We start from the raw sequence: 16,974 nt of genomic DNA, 5'->3' as shown, positions 1-16,974 counted from the left end.
CCTAAAACGGATCAATAAGTCTTACGTGTTGAGGACGACTTTTCTGCTGCCTAAATTGAGAATTCTGTTACTCTTTTCGCGTAATACGTCGATAACTCAAAAAAGGAACTATTTAAGTCACGACAATTCATTGCTCTTAAAATCAAAGTTCTCGTTCATTTAGAACTGAATAATAATAACACTAATACTAAGTTTAATGTATTTTCACTTGAATATCAATCCGTAATGTAACAGTTTTGTTGAATGAACACATCAATATTTCGTAATCACATTACAAAAGAAGAATGAAATATATCTGACCTTTACATTAGCAGTTTTTAATGAAGTTGAAGTTCATAATGAACATGTATATTTCATTATAGCGGGCAAGCACGTCAATGAAAAAAGTTTCAGTTAATTCCACGCGTTCCTGTTCCAACGATATTTAAATTTTCTCGTTCGTTTCTGGTCGTTTGAAAATATAAAACCTAGATCTACTCGCATAATCAATTCAAATATCGTTCAAACGTTTCTGAACGAACTAGAAAGATGAACCAATTTACGAGTAAACGATTCGAAAGGCGTCGATAAAGTCGACCCGAGGAGATGAGAAGAACCCGACGAAAGTCGGATATCTTTGCGAACAAGCCGTCCAGAAAATTCCCATAAACTCGACGTTACATTCAAACGACCGAAACACGAAAGTAAAAGTAATTTCCGAATCTACGCGTATAAACCGAACAGTTACTTGATAAGAAAAAAATAGAACAAATACAATAAATCGGAAGAAAAAAAAACGACGACACGAACCGTCAACAGTTTACTAGGTCAGCATGTCTCGCTCCGAAGGGTACCTTCTATATACAATCTATATTGAAGCAGGAGTGCTCAACCTTCGGTTTCCATCGGTCCGAACGTTTCCAAAACTTTCTACGGAAACACCGTTCTCGCGACGTTTGCCCATCGATTTTCGCGTATCCCAATCAAAATTGACCAATTTAATCCCAGAAACGCAAGAAACTGTCCGCTTTGACCCCCAAAAAACAGCAACCCCCCGGTAGCTCCAAAGTGCACCGATCGAAGCGACGATAGTTCGCGTGATCTGATTCGTCGAATGATCGATCTGAGATTGACCGCGCGATTACAACCTCCAACGTTGAATCGAAAGTGACACACGCGAGAGAAAGAACAGATGAAAGGGCGTAGAAGTAAAAGGCGAAAGCCGACTTACCAAGATACGTCCAGTGGTGGTCTGTCCGGAAATTAATTCACCGGCCCAGTCCTTGGCTTCGGTCATAAAAGTCCCCTCGAACTCTTTGCCCTGGCGGCTCGTTTTCTGCTCCTTCTGCTTCGGGTCATTTGGGGCGAATTCGGGCTCCTTGCGACAGCAGAGGAAGGCGAACGCACGCCAGAGGAGTACGAACAGCAGCCCGGCGAGGAAGGTGAAGATGCTCGACAGAAGGAAGCACCACCATTTCCGAACCTTCAGGCAGTCGTCTACCGGGGGCTGCTCGGTCGTCTCTTCGGTCGTCATCACGGCGGATCTCTGCTGCCCCCGGGTCACACATTCACCGGCGGCTATCAGAAACGGTGGCCAGAGGGGCACACTTTATGCGCTTCATAATTTCGTGCTGCCACGGGGCGCACGCCGCGCTGCAACTCCGTACGCCTCGTGGCTCCTACCAGCCTCCGTGCTAGAGACTTCCTCTTCTTCCTCGTCCACTTCCCCGCGTTGGACGCGCACTAACCACCGAACGATCTCTCCTCTATACCCTTCCAGTTTCCCAACTGTTTCTCTACGGTCCCGTAACCCCACGGCACTGCCGATATCACAACCCTCTGCTCGAGGGGGGGGTTGTCCCCCCTTTTTTCCCGAAAATTCTATCTTTTCCTCTCTCTCTTACTCTCTTGCAGTCTCTGGCTCTTCTCTCTGTCCTCTTATCCAGCAACGATCACCAGTCTTCCACCGTTGAAACACCTTCGACCAGCCACGACTTCCTCTTCCACCGACGTTCTTCCGATCCTCTAAACCGTAACCGCTCCACTATTTATTTCCACCCCCGAAAAAAGCGACACTTTGTCTCTTCTCTTTGTTTCCCGTTCCCTCATCCACTCGTACACCTCTTCCTTTTCACCCTTTCTCGCTCTCTCTCTCTCTCTCTCTCTCTCTCTCTCTCTCTCTCTCTCTCTCTCTCTCTCTCTCGCCCTCTCTCCCTCACTCTCTCTCTCTCTCTCTCTCTCTCTCACTCCCTCTTTCTCTCTCTCTTCCTCTCCTGCTCTCTCACACTCTCTCTCTTCCTCTCCTGCTCTCTCACACTCTCTCTCTTCCCCTCCTGCTCTCTCTCACTCTCTCTCTCTCTCTCTCTCTCTCTCTCTCTCTCTCTCTCTCTCTCTCTCTTGCTCTCTCACTCTCTCACTATTTCTCTCTCTCTTCCTCTCGCTACTCTCGATTTCTCCGTTCTCCTCGTTTTCCACTGAACTTCCTCCAGCGAGTTTCGTCCGCCTCTCCGGGTCTAGCCACTCGACTACGCTCGAGGCGAACACCGATCGTCCACGTCCCTCCTCGCCACCACTCTCCTTCAAGGCGCACCGTGATCCCGATCCCCGTCCCACGATCGTCTAGCGTAGCTCGCGCGGAACCGCGCTCGAGGATGCTCCGGGCTTGCTTTGTCCGTCGATTCCCGGCGCATTCGTATCTTTCGAGAACCAGTATCCTGCAGGATCCTCGCAACCCTCTCGCAAACGCACACGCACACACACGGGGGCCACACGTTCACACGCGCTCTCTGTCTCTCCCTCTCTCTGCCGCTCTCCCCTCTCTCTGAACTGCCTCTTTTTCTCCCTCCCGCTCGCGCTCTTGCTCTCTCTCGCTCTCCGCCTATTCCCTTTCTCTCCCTCTTTCTCTCCTCTATCGGTCACCGAGGGGTTGTCGTGGCCGAGGATCACCACGGGTCGGTGTCGTCACGCTCTGCGGCAGCTGGTGCCGCCGCCGCCGCTAATGCTGCAGGTAGTTCCGATCCCGAAAGGGGGAAACAGAAAACAACGAGAAAACAACCCACTGACACACACCGACACCGTTCAGTTACGTTGCATATAGTGGATCCCCGCGTTTATACACACGCGCACGCATACATGCATACATAGAGGGACGGGCGCGCGCACGCACGAGCACACACGCACATCGCGTTAATATGCACGTATATGTGTGTATATGTACATGTGCGCATGTACATACATATATATATATATATATATTTCATGCATGTGTGTATGTATATATATGTATACATATATACATGTACATACATACAGGTATATAAGTATATATGTACATGTATATATATGTGTGTATATAAATACGTATATATATATGTATATATAAATATATATATATATATGTATATATATGTATATATGTATATATATATATATATGTATATGTATATATATATATGTATGTATATATATATGTATATATATTTATATATATATATATACTTGTATTTACGTGTATATATTAAAGGTATTTAAACGCGATAATCGTTGGACCGCGGGTACACGCGAGCAAAACGGGCGCTGTACCGATCACCGTTCAACACCGGAGAGTAACTTCGGCTCTATCTGTACGCGTGTCCGCTTTTCTTAACCTACTCGGCTGTACCACCGACGACGACGGCGACGACGACAACGGCGATGAGAACGACCGAGTGTCCGGACGACCATACCACTGCTCCGCAGCAATCAATACGCAACAATGGACCGGGACCAATAAGCTCGGAGCTTTCCCTGACGTAGACGCACGCTCTTTTGCCACCGTCTATCTCCCACCACTTCCGTTCCCCCGATAGTAAGTGAGCTTGCCGCCAGGTAACGCCACCGCGAGCGTGCTTGCGCCCGAATACCCGATTTTAACCCCTGTTGCTGCTACCCGACGACCGACCGACCGACCGACCGACCGACCGGAGCCACTACAAATGGCCGTTCATAAATCTCCTCGTTCCACTGGCAAGGACGTACCGTCCGGCCGCTGGTCCCGTTCAATCCCATGACTCTCGTGGGCTCGAACGCCCGAACGACGGGATTGATTTTCGGTGTATTAATTCATGATTTTCTCCTTCTTTCTCTTTTTGGATGCTGGTCGGAAGAAAATTCGTTGCGATTGGATGACGTTTAATAATGAACCCACCTGCGCTCTAGCCGCCTGCACTAAGAGCAAACGCGGACCCTGAAACGGTCTGTGTTTGTATATAATTTATGAATGAATCGGGTGGCTTTGGTAGGGGTATAATGTTTAATAAGGGAATCTACACTTCTGCTGTGTTCCGTTTGGTAACTTCGTTTTGAATTCATTTATGTTGTTCTTTGTTTTTCGGATGAAAGTATTTAGAGTTGGCTTTATATGGGTTTATAAATCTTTCAAAAATATATTTGTTTACAGAATTTTTACTAGTATTTATTTCTATTTTATATTGAACGTTCTGTGAAACGGTATTATTCATTAGTGGAATTGTTTTTCTATGTAAAACTGATCTCTCGCTTCTTCTGATATTATTGTTTAAATGTTTTTGTTATAAAAGTTTTTAACGAATTTACTTTTTATTGTTTGGCGAAAATAATTGATTTTATTGTTACTATTTTCAAACTGTAATTTTTAATGAATACCCGCAATTTATTAATAAAAGAATCGTAAAAACATAAAGTAATAAATGCAAATTACATAGTGTTAAATATGTTTTACATGTGTGAATACAATATACATTTGCATAGAAAATTGTAATATTTGTTTTCTGTATATAAGGCAATTGCTTAAGTAACGCGTTTCAGAATATGTATAATTAAAACATTTTATTATTATATTAACTAATGTTTTATGTTAAATTATTGCGATTCGTATAATTTATTTAAACGTACGCATAAAAATCATCTTGCCAGATATATTGAAAATTTTCATTTATAGTTATATTTTTTATTTATTCAAAACTACTTTAATTTTTATTTCTAAATTTTATAGTGTAATTATTAGATAGTAAATCTCCTACTCGTGTAACAATGTATGGATTACCTAATCTTTGGCTGTAGCAATCAATGGTCGCGTACGATTAATAGCGTGATGAACTGAGGTTAAACATTGTATCATGAATTAAACAAAACATACTTGATTGTTAGTCTTAATATAAAGAATACCTGTAAGACAACGAAACGTAAAATCTGAAATAAGTCGAATAAAAACCGAAAAGCTACAAATTATTTCAATCTATTAAAACAATAGCAGACCAAACATGTCAGAAGAGAAGTTTGAAAGGTATTTATACGAATTATATATGTGATTGTAACATATATGTAAGAAATATACCACTATAATGCGATTGTTAATATTTTTAAGACTTAAATACTTTCTCTTTAAGTAAAATGAATTAATAATATTGTTTTTGAGGTTATGTGCAATTGTTATTCTCCAAACTTACAATTATATGTAAATACATCTTTTATAGTTCAATCGATAAAACAGATGAGGCACAAACTGAATCTATTGAAGATAAGATAAAAATAAAAACAGATGATAAAGGTAAACAAAAACATAAAACAGATGATATTTCTGAGAAATCTAACGGTCGAACAAATAACAATGAAAGTGGAAATTGTTACTGGTAATGCATTCATAACTTGAGAATAATATACAATAATGTATACATTGGGCTATTATAAATTTTATATTATATTTTCAGTGGGAAGGAAAGAAACCTCAACATTGTAGAATTACTATGCGCTAGCTGTTCCAGATGGTTTCATGAATCTTGTATTGGATATCAGCTGGGCAAATTAGTACCCTTTATGATGAATTATATTTTCATGTGTAAAAATTGTTCTCCAACGGGTTTAGAAAGTTTTAAAAAGAATCAAGCACGTAAGAAACAATCCCTGATTTGTTTAATTTATTACCATATTTCTTGTTTTCTTCTTGCATGTATATTTTAGGAATTTTATATTTTAGCATTTCCACAAATGTGTGTAACGGCAATAGCAAACTTGCTACAAATGTCACAAAAGGAAAGTGACTCGAGAACTATTTTTCATAAGGATAAAGATATTATTCCCTTCATCGAATGTCATTGGGATAGTATGACTACCATGCCACGCAGAGTCACTCAATCTTGGCATGCTACTGTAAGTAACGCTTTCACTGTTGGTTTAATGAAATAGATGGTTATTTATAGATAGTAACCTATCCTTCATACTTTATGCTATTTCTTCATTTCACTTTTCGTTTCTTATCTGAATTGTTGTTTGTAATAATTAACATTTTACGACACATTTGAATAAAATATTTTAATACAGATACACAGAGCTCTATTGAAAGATGTTGGAGCACTATTCACTATTGATGAAAGTACTACAGATGGTCAATTATTTGGACTTGTATGTTCTGATTTATTAATGATCAAACCAAATTATGAAGCTATGATTAAAGGTGGTCATCTAAAAGTAACTGAGATGGGTGTGCAACATGTTGGTAAGTGTTATTTTCAGCATTGATTTTACAATAATTAAAAAGTCAGTGCTAAAATTTTCCATAATTATATTTTTAGCAATACTAACTTAAGAGATTGTTCTAATTAACCTATACAATTTTCTTTTTTACTATTTCATTTCTTTATAAAATGTCATTCCTACTTTTTATTAGAAATATTAGTAAATATACATAAATACTATCTACTTCCATTTTTATTTTTAATTGTGTTAAATTATTTTAATGTTATAATCATATTTAAGTTAGGATTAATGGTAAAAAAGTGAAATGATACTAACAGTGAAACAAACATTATTCATTAAAGAAAAGTCTATATCTTTTTTATCATATTTTTTTTAATTGCATTATCATTATGTTCATAAACACAAAAATGTGTTATAAACAGATACACTTATTAAAAATTCTCAATGCATGTATTTACCACATGCTTTTTTAATGTTCAGTGCTGTTAAAAGTTTACAGCGTCAGAATATGTACTTCTACATTTTTATTATATTCTTTTATAACCATTTTTTCTTAATTATACTATACACTGCTCCATTTTCTATACCTCTGTCTTTCAGTAAGTTTTCAGTTTCATTGCGTTTATTTTGATAAACTCTTATCTTATCTAGAATATAATCAGTACTCTGATATCATATATCAAGCTGTTTAATCGTAATGCTTATACCGTAAATATAAGTTACATTTTTAATGAGCTATGTGCCATGACTAATCATTAACATTGTAACAGAGAACAGCAACTGTTATGAGTAGCTATGAACAGACTGCATTGCAAACTTCACAAGTGAAATTCCATAGAGTCTAAATCATTATAACCTCGTGTGACTGTATACATTTTTCAAAAATAGTACTTTGAAGTAATCCAGTGTATGACTAGCATAATAAGTATACTATTATGGAACATTTAGTGCCACTTAGCGGAGGACTTCGGGGTCGCAATGCGAAGCGTAAATTTCCCGGAGAAGGAGCAGGCAGCGGACCAGGCAAAAAAGGAAGAGGTTCAGATATGACTGCTCCTAAATTACCTGCTCATGGATATCCTCTTGAACATCCGTTTAACAAAGATGGATATAGATATATTCTTGCAGAACCTGATCCTCATGCACCATTTAGACAGGTATTTTATTATACCGCCTTCCTTGTTTAATAATATACAGTATACAATTCTACATATATAAAGTTGTCATTAAAAATAATATCATTTCATAGGAATTCGACGAAAGTAGCGACTGGGCAGGAAAACCTATTCCTGGATGGCTATATAGAGGTTTAAGTCCAAGTACAGTCTTACTTGCATTACATGACAGAGCTCCACAGCTTAGAGTTTCAGAAGATAGATTGGCAGTCACAGGCGAAAAGGGCTATTGCATGGTCAGGGCTACTCATAGTATGTCAGAATTATGATCCGATTTTAAGACTTTGTTTTGTTATTTCAATAAACGTGAACCAAATTGTAAGAAATTTTTAAGCTTTCTATACTTTGTACACGACTAATGAAAGTATTTTTTAGATGTAAGTAGGGGAGCATGGTATTGGGAAGCCACTATTGAAGAAATGCCAGAAGGATCAGCTACCAGATTGGGATGGGGTCAAGAATATGCTAATTTGCAGGCTCCACTTGGTTATGATAAATTTGGATATTCTTGGAGATCTAGGTATAAATATATCGTTATAACCTTCAATACATGTAAATATTCGTACTACGTCAAAGAAATGATTACTTAATACATTTGTTAACAGAAAAGGTACACGATTTCATGAAAGTAGAGGAAAACATTACAGTAGTGCTTATGGAGAAGGTGACACTTTAGGGTTCCTAATAATTTTACCTGATACACATGATGCATCACACTTACCTAATACATATAAAGATCGAGTAAGTAGAAGTTGTAAAATTGTTTAATGTATATTTATTTGTTTATTAAAATCTCACACAAATGTAATACAAATATATTTACATGTCAGCCTTTAGTAAAATTTAAAAGTCATCTTTACTATGAAGAAAAGGATCAAGTACCTGAAGCACTTAAGGCTCTAAAACCTCTAGAAGGCAGTAAAATTGTATTTTATAAAAATGGCGTCAGTCAGGGCGAAGCGTTTCTCGACATCAATAAAGGAGCCTATTATCCTACAGTTTCTATTCATAAAAGTGCTACAGTTTCTGTAAACTTTGGGCCAAATTTTAAATGTTCACCTGCTGATATTACTTTTAGAGGGGTATGTATCATAAGGATTAAAAAGGTAAAAAATGTAATAAAACGTATAAAATAGACATACCTTTATAAATAATATATGCTTTACAGATGTTCGATAGAGCAGAAGAAGCCATAGCTGAACAATCTCTTGCTGATGTACTTTATTTCACAGAAAATGAGGGGAAGCTAAGACTGGATAATTTTGCTTTATGACATTAATGTAACTTTTTATTTCGTTTTTTACTCTTAATTTACGATTTTCATTAAATATTTTTCACGAAACGTACTAATTTGAATTTAAAAATTTGTAGCTTGGTTTTTTTAACTTTGGCTACTACCTAAAACAGAATATATAACTAAAATACCTATTTTATATAGAGTGACATACAAATCGAAAGTGAAGTATAATCATACTTTTATTACATGATTTTAAAGAATCATCTTCCAAAACCTCCCCTACAAGCTGGACTTGGAGTAATTTTACTGTTGTCTTCCCACTGATCTGGCGTTTTCGCCTTTAAAACGAAGTAGTAAATTTTTCGAGTTATATTTGACTATATTCATCAAATTACATTAACCTACATATTTTTTAAAAATAGTTCAAGTACTTACTACTATTGATAATGCATGCACTCCGCTTTTCAATTCAGCTTGCAGTATGTTATTTATCATTTGATGGCGCTAATTAAATAAAATTATATTTTTTGTTTATTTTTCAATTAATACTTAGAGCAAAATATGTTCAAAGATTCAGTTACATTATCTCTAATGTGTATTTTTTTTAATTTCTTTCCTCTATTTACAACAATTTTTGTATATACAAGGCAATTGCTTGTATTACTAAATGAGCTCAAGTATATCTAGTGAAAAACTGAAGTATTGCTAACAAATGCCTAAAAGTTGACTTTACATATAATTGAACAAAGGGTTACCTTTAAAATCCTTACCTTGAGAAGTGGTTTATCTATAAATAAGGTGGATACAACAACTACTTTGAAATGTGTCTCAGATCCTTTGGGTACATTATGCATATAAGACTCATTTATTACTTCAATATGATATGGATTTAAAGAATGCATTAGTTTCTTCCTTATTGATAGTTCTATTGGATTATCTTGTGTAACAGAACTCATATTTTGCAAAGAAACAAATATATTTTTACACCTGGCATAGGAAAATTGTCTAAAACTATCTGTAAAATTAAACACATTATAAGATTTATAAATAACATAAAGGTGCATTTAGATTAAAATAACTAAATATTTTAGCTGAATTTTATAAAAAAATTCCTTAATAAATATGTAGAATGAATGCAACATTACTAATTAGATTATAAATGTTTATGCAATTTCACACTTTTATGGACTACAAAAAATAGAAATTGAACTAAAATTTATGTTCAATTTAATTCTTATCAGATTAAAAATTGAATCCTATTATGATGTAACAAGAATTATGCCAAAAATATGTATAAGTCTGTTTTATATAAAAAATAAGTGCATATACTATTTAAATATATACTTAACTAGGATATTTTCCTTTACATGTTAAGGTAATGTAGTAAATAATTGATACGCAAATAAGGAAGTGTAAAAAATGACTTAACCTATATTTCTTAATTGATACATAATACTATAACTCATACAAGTCAACCAAAATTCGTGAGATAACAATTGAAATTACATAGTGAATCACTTACTTTTGGCTATTGAAATTGTTTTATACATTTATTAATAAGATACTTTGCACGAAGGTATTGTTTGACAGAATACGTTTCATGCACTGTAAACGTTTTACTCAATCACGTGATACGAAATAACATATGATGTATTGACATTTAATAATTTCGAAACAATCTAATAGACTTTTACGCAGATGATTAACACCTTCCACAATTTTTTATATAAACGCACTTATTATTATATTCTGCTAAAATTGATAAAACAAAAATGCTCGTAAACTTTTATTTCAGATATTTTTTTGTGAAAGGGGTATCGCAGTAAGGTATTAATTTATTTAAATTTGTACTTATCTTGCTCAAACTAAACTAACGCAATAGATCTACGTATGTATGTAAGTAGTACGTCGTAACCAAGAACAAGTTTTGTTTTAAAAATATTTAAGCGTGAAGTGTATCATTTCATACGTACTTACATATTTGTATACACTGATATTATAATAATTAAAAAATTTACAGTAAAGCTAAAGTGTGTAAAAAATTATGAAATTCGGAAGAATGCTAAGAATAAATCTAATTAAAAATCTAGAAAATTATGTTCATTTTATTAAATTTGTTAACTTGTATTGAACGGTACCTTTCTATTTACATTTTACATACAATAACTGAGAAGTTCCTTGAGAAGAATTATTAATGTATAACTTTGAATAATGTGATTGAATAGCAGGATTAAATACTTTATTTATTTAAAATCATATAATTGGTATTCTACACAGTCGTCCTGCATAATAGATTAAACGATATGAATTTTTTAAATACTTTTTCCTATTATTATCATTAGAGTCAATCAAATTTATGTTTTACTGTTCGTGTATTACGTCAATTTTCCTAATTTTAAAGGTATGACACATAACACAATAAACGACGTAGACTAAACGTAAGACCATGATGAATCGACGTTTTGAAATAATAAATTCATATTACATACATACGTTACCTTCAACCGTTATGAAGTACTGTTAGCTGAATTTCCAAACGTTTCCACGAATGTTTCTGTTATGAATTCTTCGATTTTAGTTTTTCAAAATATTTTTGCACATAAAATAGACGGGTGCATATCATAAAATGCTATGCTACAAAAAGTATCCGATGTTATGTCTACAGTTAGCAGATGAAACAACATACGTTACATATTGTCGCTTCTAAGATACCGCGCTTGAAAATAAAAAAGATAAACTAAATTTTTTGAAAACAATTTTTCTTTTAATTACAGACAAATATCCAACCTCGAAATTACGATTGAAATCTCATGTTCACATTTGAATTCAAATTCTGATACAACACTTATGTTGGTTTGTTTTGAAGCCCCAGACAACGATCGTTACGTTATACTGATTGTGTACGTATCTGCCTTAAAAAAAATTCCACGACGATTCTATGATGTTTGATCTTCTAAATTTCGGTTCAAAATTATTTGTAATTCGACAAAGGTGTATTTCGTGTTTCCAAATTAGTTACTTCATTGTAAATAAAAAACGTAAGTTTAAGATTACAAAATACATTGAATTTACTTTAAATATTATATACATAGCGTGGATAAAAATTAATCGAGCGTAGTCAATGTTAAAAAATATATATACATGTATACACGTTTTTATTTTTAAAACTCAAATGCTAACGCTGTAAAACAGAGAAGTCAATAAAGTCGTGAAATCGCCGCAAAATTGTGTAGTCATTCCGGCATGTCCATATACACGCGATGGAAACTCTCACTAAAGTCCTTCAGGAAAAGTGGAACATTCGCAAAATTTACGGTCAATTAGAGTCTACCGTACAAGGAACGATATTTTTGAAAAAAATATGCGATTTTATTACGAGAAACGCCAAGTTGATCGACAGAAGTATGAAGTGGTTGTATTAAATACACTGACTCATTTTTTGAAGGGGAAATCCACCGGTGTACGTCACGTGTAATAATTCTGACAATTTTATGATTACGACTCGCTTAAGATATCAGGAGGAATCAAGAACCGTATTAATGACGATTTACAAGTGACTAACGATTTGAACGACATTTTTCGTAGAAAGAGTTTACTGTTCGTTAAACGTATGAATTTATTCTATGAAAAATAAAATTTAGATAATAGCAGTGAATGTCGCAATGTTCAGAACGTTTATCTCGTTCCACTTATTTTCATATTGATAGTACCTACTTTTACTTTCGAGTATTAATATCTACTTTTGTAGCGATGACCCCTTGAGCAAAAAACTGGCTAGATTAATGATGATTAATACGTCGTAAAAAAAGAATAAAAGTTGAAAATTTATTACGCTAGTTAAGAGTTAATTATCTGAACTTGAAAAGTAGTTAATTGAAAGTAGTAAATTGATTGTTAATTGAAAAGTAGTTAATTGTCTCCTCATATGAATCATCTGTAATCTACAGTTATGAAATAACATTAGAAAATGTAATTATTAAAAATAAAAAAATACTTTAATACGGTTTAAGTGGTAATCTTCATGACTCGTGGAAAGATAAAAGATTACATGAAGGCACCGAGTATGCGCATATATGTGTCATAAAGGTAAAAATTACTGTTTTTGATAGGAAGCAGAAAAACTGAATTGAACCAGTTGTGTAATACTTACTTATTTTCAAATAAAATTTTCGCTACACTTATGGTAATAAAAATGATTGCTATTTTTTATCTTCAAGGTCTAAGTTTGAAAATTGCGTCTTCGATAAACTTTCTAGGACCATTTGTGCCGTATAATAATTTAAAAAGCTATTAATACTATATACATAGGAATTTCATTAAAATGATGCGTAATGTACAGTACAATGGAGTAAAATAAAAGCTCATACATCCTTTTGAATACTTTATTTGATATTGTTGTATTCAGACAGGTATTCGCGAGGAAAAATTCAAGCTGCTCCGAAAAGTATACAAATACACGTTTTTTGAACAATTATTATCATGTGACTAGCTGATGGATACACGGAATTCCACCTGGGTTTCATTTTTGTAAAACATTTTATCATACACAGATGTAGGCACGTCATTGATCCTTAAGATATTCGTATCGCATTAAAACATACTGTCATCACATTGACGATAAAATGAGTGACACTATAACATTATTTACATCCTACAACGTTACAATAAAAAAAAAAGAGTTAAAAGGTTGGGCCGTGAGAGGAACGTTGATACAATTTCTTTTTGTCTTCACACTTTGCTTTCAACAAACAGACAGACGAAAAAAATACAGAATAAAAATCATTGCAATCTCGTCGAGCAACGCATACCATTTTTTGTTTCCTTTTATCTTTTTTTTCGATATTTCCCGTTTGATTCATTCTGCATAAATTATTAACGTTATATCACGGTTGCGTAAAAGCCACGCGTGCGAAAGGTATGCTTAACATAGAAACGAATAGCTTGACTACTATCGAAACGTGGCTCGACATCGAACAACTTCTTTCGTCCCCAGGGGGGCTGAAATCGATCAATATTCAGCCATGTTTTCAGTGTACACGGTATTGCTTAATACAACAATACAAGTAAAATACCATATTAGCGTTGTAGTACGGGCTCAATATGAGCTGTTGAATATTATTAACAATCTTAAATTGGCCTATGTTACAAGTATCTACAAAATGCTGCGTCGTTCTCATCGCGAAAGAAACAAAAAAACAAAAAGGACGAAAAATGAATTCTGATTTGGGCGCAGCTTCGAATCAGCATTCATTCGAGCCCTTCATTTCCCTATTCAACTGTGTGTGTTTGTTATGTGTGTGTCTGCGCGCGCGTGTATGTGTGTGTGCACTAAGCTTACTGGATCGGCATGTACAAGGAAAATTTCGCTGTTTTTTTTTTTGGCCTAGCAAGGGGCGAGGGACTTTTTTTTACTTTAACGGTCGGCCATTATAAGAATTAGAAGTAGTTTACGCCTTCATTTACGTCGCGCACGATGTACTCCAGTGATTCTTGCCCCTCGACACGGTGCGTCGCTTAGCTGCGAATGGCAACGACCACTGGAGGGCACCGTTCTATAACACATCTATTAGCACAGCAACAGAGCTGCCAGAAGGGACATTATTACGAGAACAGAAACCTACAAGGGCAGCTCCGACGGTCGTATTATTTTCAGGTATACATTAATACTAATGATTGAAAGTGATTTCTCCTATTAATCATGTAAAAACGTACACAAAAGCAACGAGGGTAACTTGTCTTGTCGTACATTTTACATTTTTTCAGTCTCATGAAGTTCTTGACGCCGTCGTCCTGCTTTATCGAAGTCTTACAAAGAAACTTCTGCAATTTCGCGATACCACGAGCGATGAAGCGTGCACGCGCGACGAACCTTTCAGAAAATGTTCTCTCTCTCTCTCTCTCTCTCTCTCTCTCTCTTTCTCTCTCTCTTTCGCTCCCTCCCTCTCCCTCTCCCTCTCTGTCTCTCTTATGTTCACGTTAACACGCGTATATTACACATATATGTATACAATGCCTTTCATGAGTTTCGCCATAAATAGACTGCGGATCTTTGTGCATTTATAACAAGCGACTATGAAAAGTTCGATGAAGTAAAAACTGTAGTGAAGTGCGGTCAAATTCATTTTTTAACAATGACTCTAATGAAAAGTATTCGTTTTGTTTCTCTTTGTAAACGAGAATCTTCAAAAGTTGTCAATTTTTATAAATATCCGCAGTCTGTCTATACAAATTATGCTACAACGTGCAGTAACAAATGTGTTCGTATTTTTTTTTGTATTTTCGTCGTTTTCCTATGAACTCTACGTAATATATATATGCATCATGTTTCACACATACATATATATTACCCTTTGTTTACAAAAATATGCAACGTGTCAAAAGGATGATTATCTTCGCGTGCATTTCATTTGTCCGGTGCAGGATTTTTAGGCACTTTTTGATATGTTTAGTCATAATTGATTATTTAAAATTTAATGCTCCCTTTTCTTTTTTCTTCTTTTCCTTCGGTCATGTGGATGATATGTGCACGCGTGTTCTCACGATTCCCTTCGTTTCGCAAAAACGTGACATCGCTCGGACATTGCATCCGGTTTCCTTATCGCGTACTTCGATTCTCTTATTGTACATCTTCGCCTCTCTTCGATACAATATCTATCTTACATACAGGAAAACATTGATTACTGAGTGGAAGTTTCATGACGAAATCGGCAACGATTCAACGATGCTGGCCGTCAATAGACGTAGATCGTCTTCAGTTGATCCTTTAGCTCAGGAGGAATGGCACAAGTCTCCGTCTCCGGCTTCCTCTTCACTAGGCGGCGCCAGCGCCCCCCGATGTTTTTACGAAAGCCCTTTGCAAATCCAGGCCTGTCCGACGGTAATGCGTGTACAAGAGTATCCTGAAACGTAACAGACCACGCGCACGTTGATTAAATCTGCATTTAGATCTTGCTTAAACGAAATTAAATTGTACCAGCTGCGCCTAACGCACGGTTTCTATCGAAAATCTCGGTTTAATCCTTAGCCCTTTGCACTCAAAAGTTTGTTCGCTAGAAATATTCACTTGATGAGATACTAATTTCATTCATACATAATTAAAGCACAGAACTATTCTCTTTCAATAATTTACTTATTGATGCATTATACAAAGCTTATCATGAAATATGTTCGTAATTTTGATGTACCATATTAAATAGCAACTGGGAGTCTCCTCTCGAGTGCAGAAAGTTAATAACCCATAGTGACCAAAGCATTCATTTTCAAATTTATTTTTGGCAAATTGTTTTCAGAAATAACTAATAAGATTTGTGATTCGTATAATATAATAACGAGCAGCTAATTTATTTTAATATAATATTGAGGAGTTCCAGTGATCTATCTGTTGGGCACTGTTGATCAGTTACGGTGCAAAAACATATCAGATTGTTAATTAACATTTCGACGAAGACTGTTAGTATTTCTGTTATTTAAGGATTTAATTTATAATTTAATTTCCTAGACTAGACACCACGGATATTCATACGTTTTACCGTGCAATACATTATGAAACAAGTCTCACTACAAACTGTCCTGAATTTTTTATAGCGCTTTGAATATATTCGTACTTTGTGATAAGACTGCTAAAAAGATATCTATGAAAAGTAAATGCTTACGTGAGCATAAGTAGTTTACTATTATTATGTAGACTATTCATAGTTTATGCAAATTCATATTTCAATAATTTAGTTTTTAAACGGTTAAGCGTAATCGGAGATTCAATAATGAACAGAAAGAGTGAAAGGACGACGTAATTTGGGACATTCGAAAGGCGCCAACTGCCATTCCTTCCGCCATATTGAAAGAGAAGAATAAAAAATGTGTCGAAAGTGCGCGTAATTCTTCGTGAGTAGAATACTTTCATAGAAAAGAACTCTTAAAAATGTCAAAGTTTCATTCATTCGATACTTTAACCGAGTTTTCTCTAATTTTATTACTTTTCTAATGAAATGTCATTTAATTATTTCATGCATTTACTCGAAACAATTGGTCACGCTTTTTTTCAACCACAAAATGTTCGTAACCAATAAAATAACGTTTCGACATTATATCTAA

At 35.1% G+C, this 16,974-nt stretch overlaps 4 protein-coding genes across 58 annotated transcripts in view; 1 reads left to right on the top strand and 3 right to left on the bottom strand.

Annotated features, from left to right (window-relative positions):
- slo (calcium-activated potassium channel slo) overlaps positions 1-3,938 on the bottom strand; it is a 162,025-nt gene extending 158,087 nt beyond the window's left edge. For 23 of the 50 annotated variants that reach the window (XM_076366252.1, XM_076366290.1, XM_076366250.1 and 20 more), the window contains exons 1-2: positions 2,397-2,882; positions 1,211-2,004 (exon numbers count right to left, since the gene is read on the bottom strand). In XM_076366252.1, the coding sequence (XP_076222367.1) occupies positions 1,211-1,513 (303 nt within the window). In that variant the 5' untranslated portion in view covers positions 1,514-2,004; positions 2,397-2,882. The other 27 variants (XM_076366268.1, XM_076366272.1, XM_076366278.1 and 24 more) reach the window with 9 other exon arrangements.
- A 991-nt stretch (positions 3,939-4,929) lies between these two features.
- On the top strand, positions 4,930-8,992 carry ash2 (set1/Ash2 histone methyltransferase complex subunit ASH2). The gene is made up of 11 exons (XM_031979207.2): positions 4,930-5,281; positions 5,472-5,627; positions 5,706-5,884; positions 5,972-6,144; positions 6,316-6,490; positions 7,420-7,628; positions 7,721-7,898; positions 8,022-8,166; positions 8,252-8,387; positions 8,477-8,728; positions 8,815-8,992. Exons 1-11 carry the CDS (start codon positions 5,259-5,261, stop codon positions 8,917-8,919), a joined length of 1,731 nt encoding a protein of 576 aa, XP_031835067.2. The 5' UTR covers positions 4,930-5,258; the 3' UTR covers positions 8,920-8,992.
- LOC116428088 (bolA-like protein DDB_G0274169) lies at positions 8,406-12,729 on the bottom strand. Of its 3 annotated transcripts, none has more exons than XM_076366296.1 (6): positions 10,406-12,729; positions 9,654-9,898; positions 9,319-9,387; positions 9,121-9,221; positions 8,789-9,040; positions 8,406-8,708 (listed from the first exon to the last, which is right to left on the bottom strand). In XM_076366296.1, the coding sequence occupies exons 1-4, from the start codon at positions 10,431-10,433 to the stop codon at positions 9,144-9,146; spliced, it is 420 nt and encodes a 139-aa protein (XP_076222411.1). In that variant the 5' UTR covers positions 10,434-12,729; the 3' UTR covers positions 8,406-8,708; positions 8,789-9,040; positions 9,121-9,143. The 3 variants fall into 3 exon arrangements, with proteins under 3 accessions (XP_076222411.1, XP_076222409.1, XP_076222410.1); XM_076366294.1 differs by having other exon boundaries at positions 8,789-9,044; positions 10,406-12,728; XM_076366295.1 differs by having other exon boundaries at positions 8,406-8,705; positions 8,789-9,044; positions 10,406-12,728.
- A 522-nt stretch (positions 12,730-13,251) lies between these two features.
- LOC116428167 (uncharacterized) overlaps positions 13,252-16,974 on the bottom strand; it is a 98,272-nt gene continuing 94,549 nt past the window's right edge. For all 4 annotated transcript variants that reach the window (XM_076366292.1, XM_076366293.1, XM_031979447.2 and 1 more), the window contains one exon: positions 13,252-15,782. In XM_076366292.1, the coding sequence (XP_076222407.1) occupies positions 15,615-15,782 (168 nt within the window). In that variant the 3' untranslated portion in view covers positions 13,252-15,614. The remainder of the gene's footprint in view (positions 15,783-16,974) is intronic.

Source organism: Nomia melanderi, chromosome 3 (genome assembly GCF_051020985.1).
Source record: "Nomia melanderi isolate GNS246 chromosome 3, iyNomMela1, whole genome shotgun sequence".
Taxonomy (NCBI): Eukaryota; Metazoa; Arthropoda; class Insecta; order Hymenoptera; family Halictidae; genus Nomia; species Nomia melanderi.
This window is presented reverse-complemented; position numbering and strand designations above follow the sequence as displayed.

Excerpts from the sequence above, each read along its gene's own strand:
- ash2 (XM_031979207.2), top strand. The coding sequence starts at position 5,259 with ATGTCAGAAGAGAAGTTTGAAAG. Across the intron at positions 6,145-6,315 it reads CTCAATCTTGGCATGCTACT|ATACACAGAGCTCTATTGAA; the intron begins GTAAGTAACGCT and ends ATTTTAATACAG. Across the intron at positions 8,167-8,251 it reads GGATATTCTTGGAGATCTAG|AAAAGGTACACGATTTCATG; the intron begins GTATAAATATAT and ends ATTTGTTAACAG.
- LOC116428088 (XM_076366296.1), bottom strand. The coding sequence starts at position 10,433 with ATGTATAAAACAATTTCAATAGCCAAAA. Across the intron at positions 9,899-10,405 it reads AACAATTTCAATAGCCAAAA|ATAGTTTTAGACAATTTTCC; the intron begins GTAAGTGATTCA and ends TTAATTTTACAG. Across the intron at positions 9,222-9,318 it reads TGCATGCATTATCAATAGTA|GCGAAAACGCCAGATCAGTG; the intron begins GTAAGTACTTGA and ends TTCGTTTTAAAG.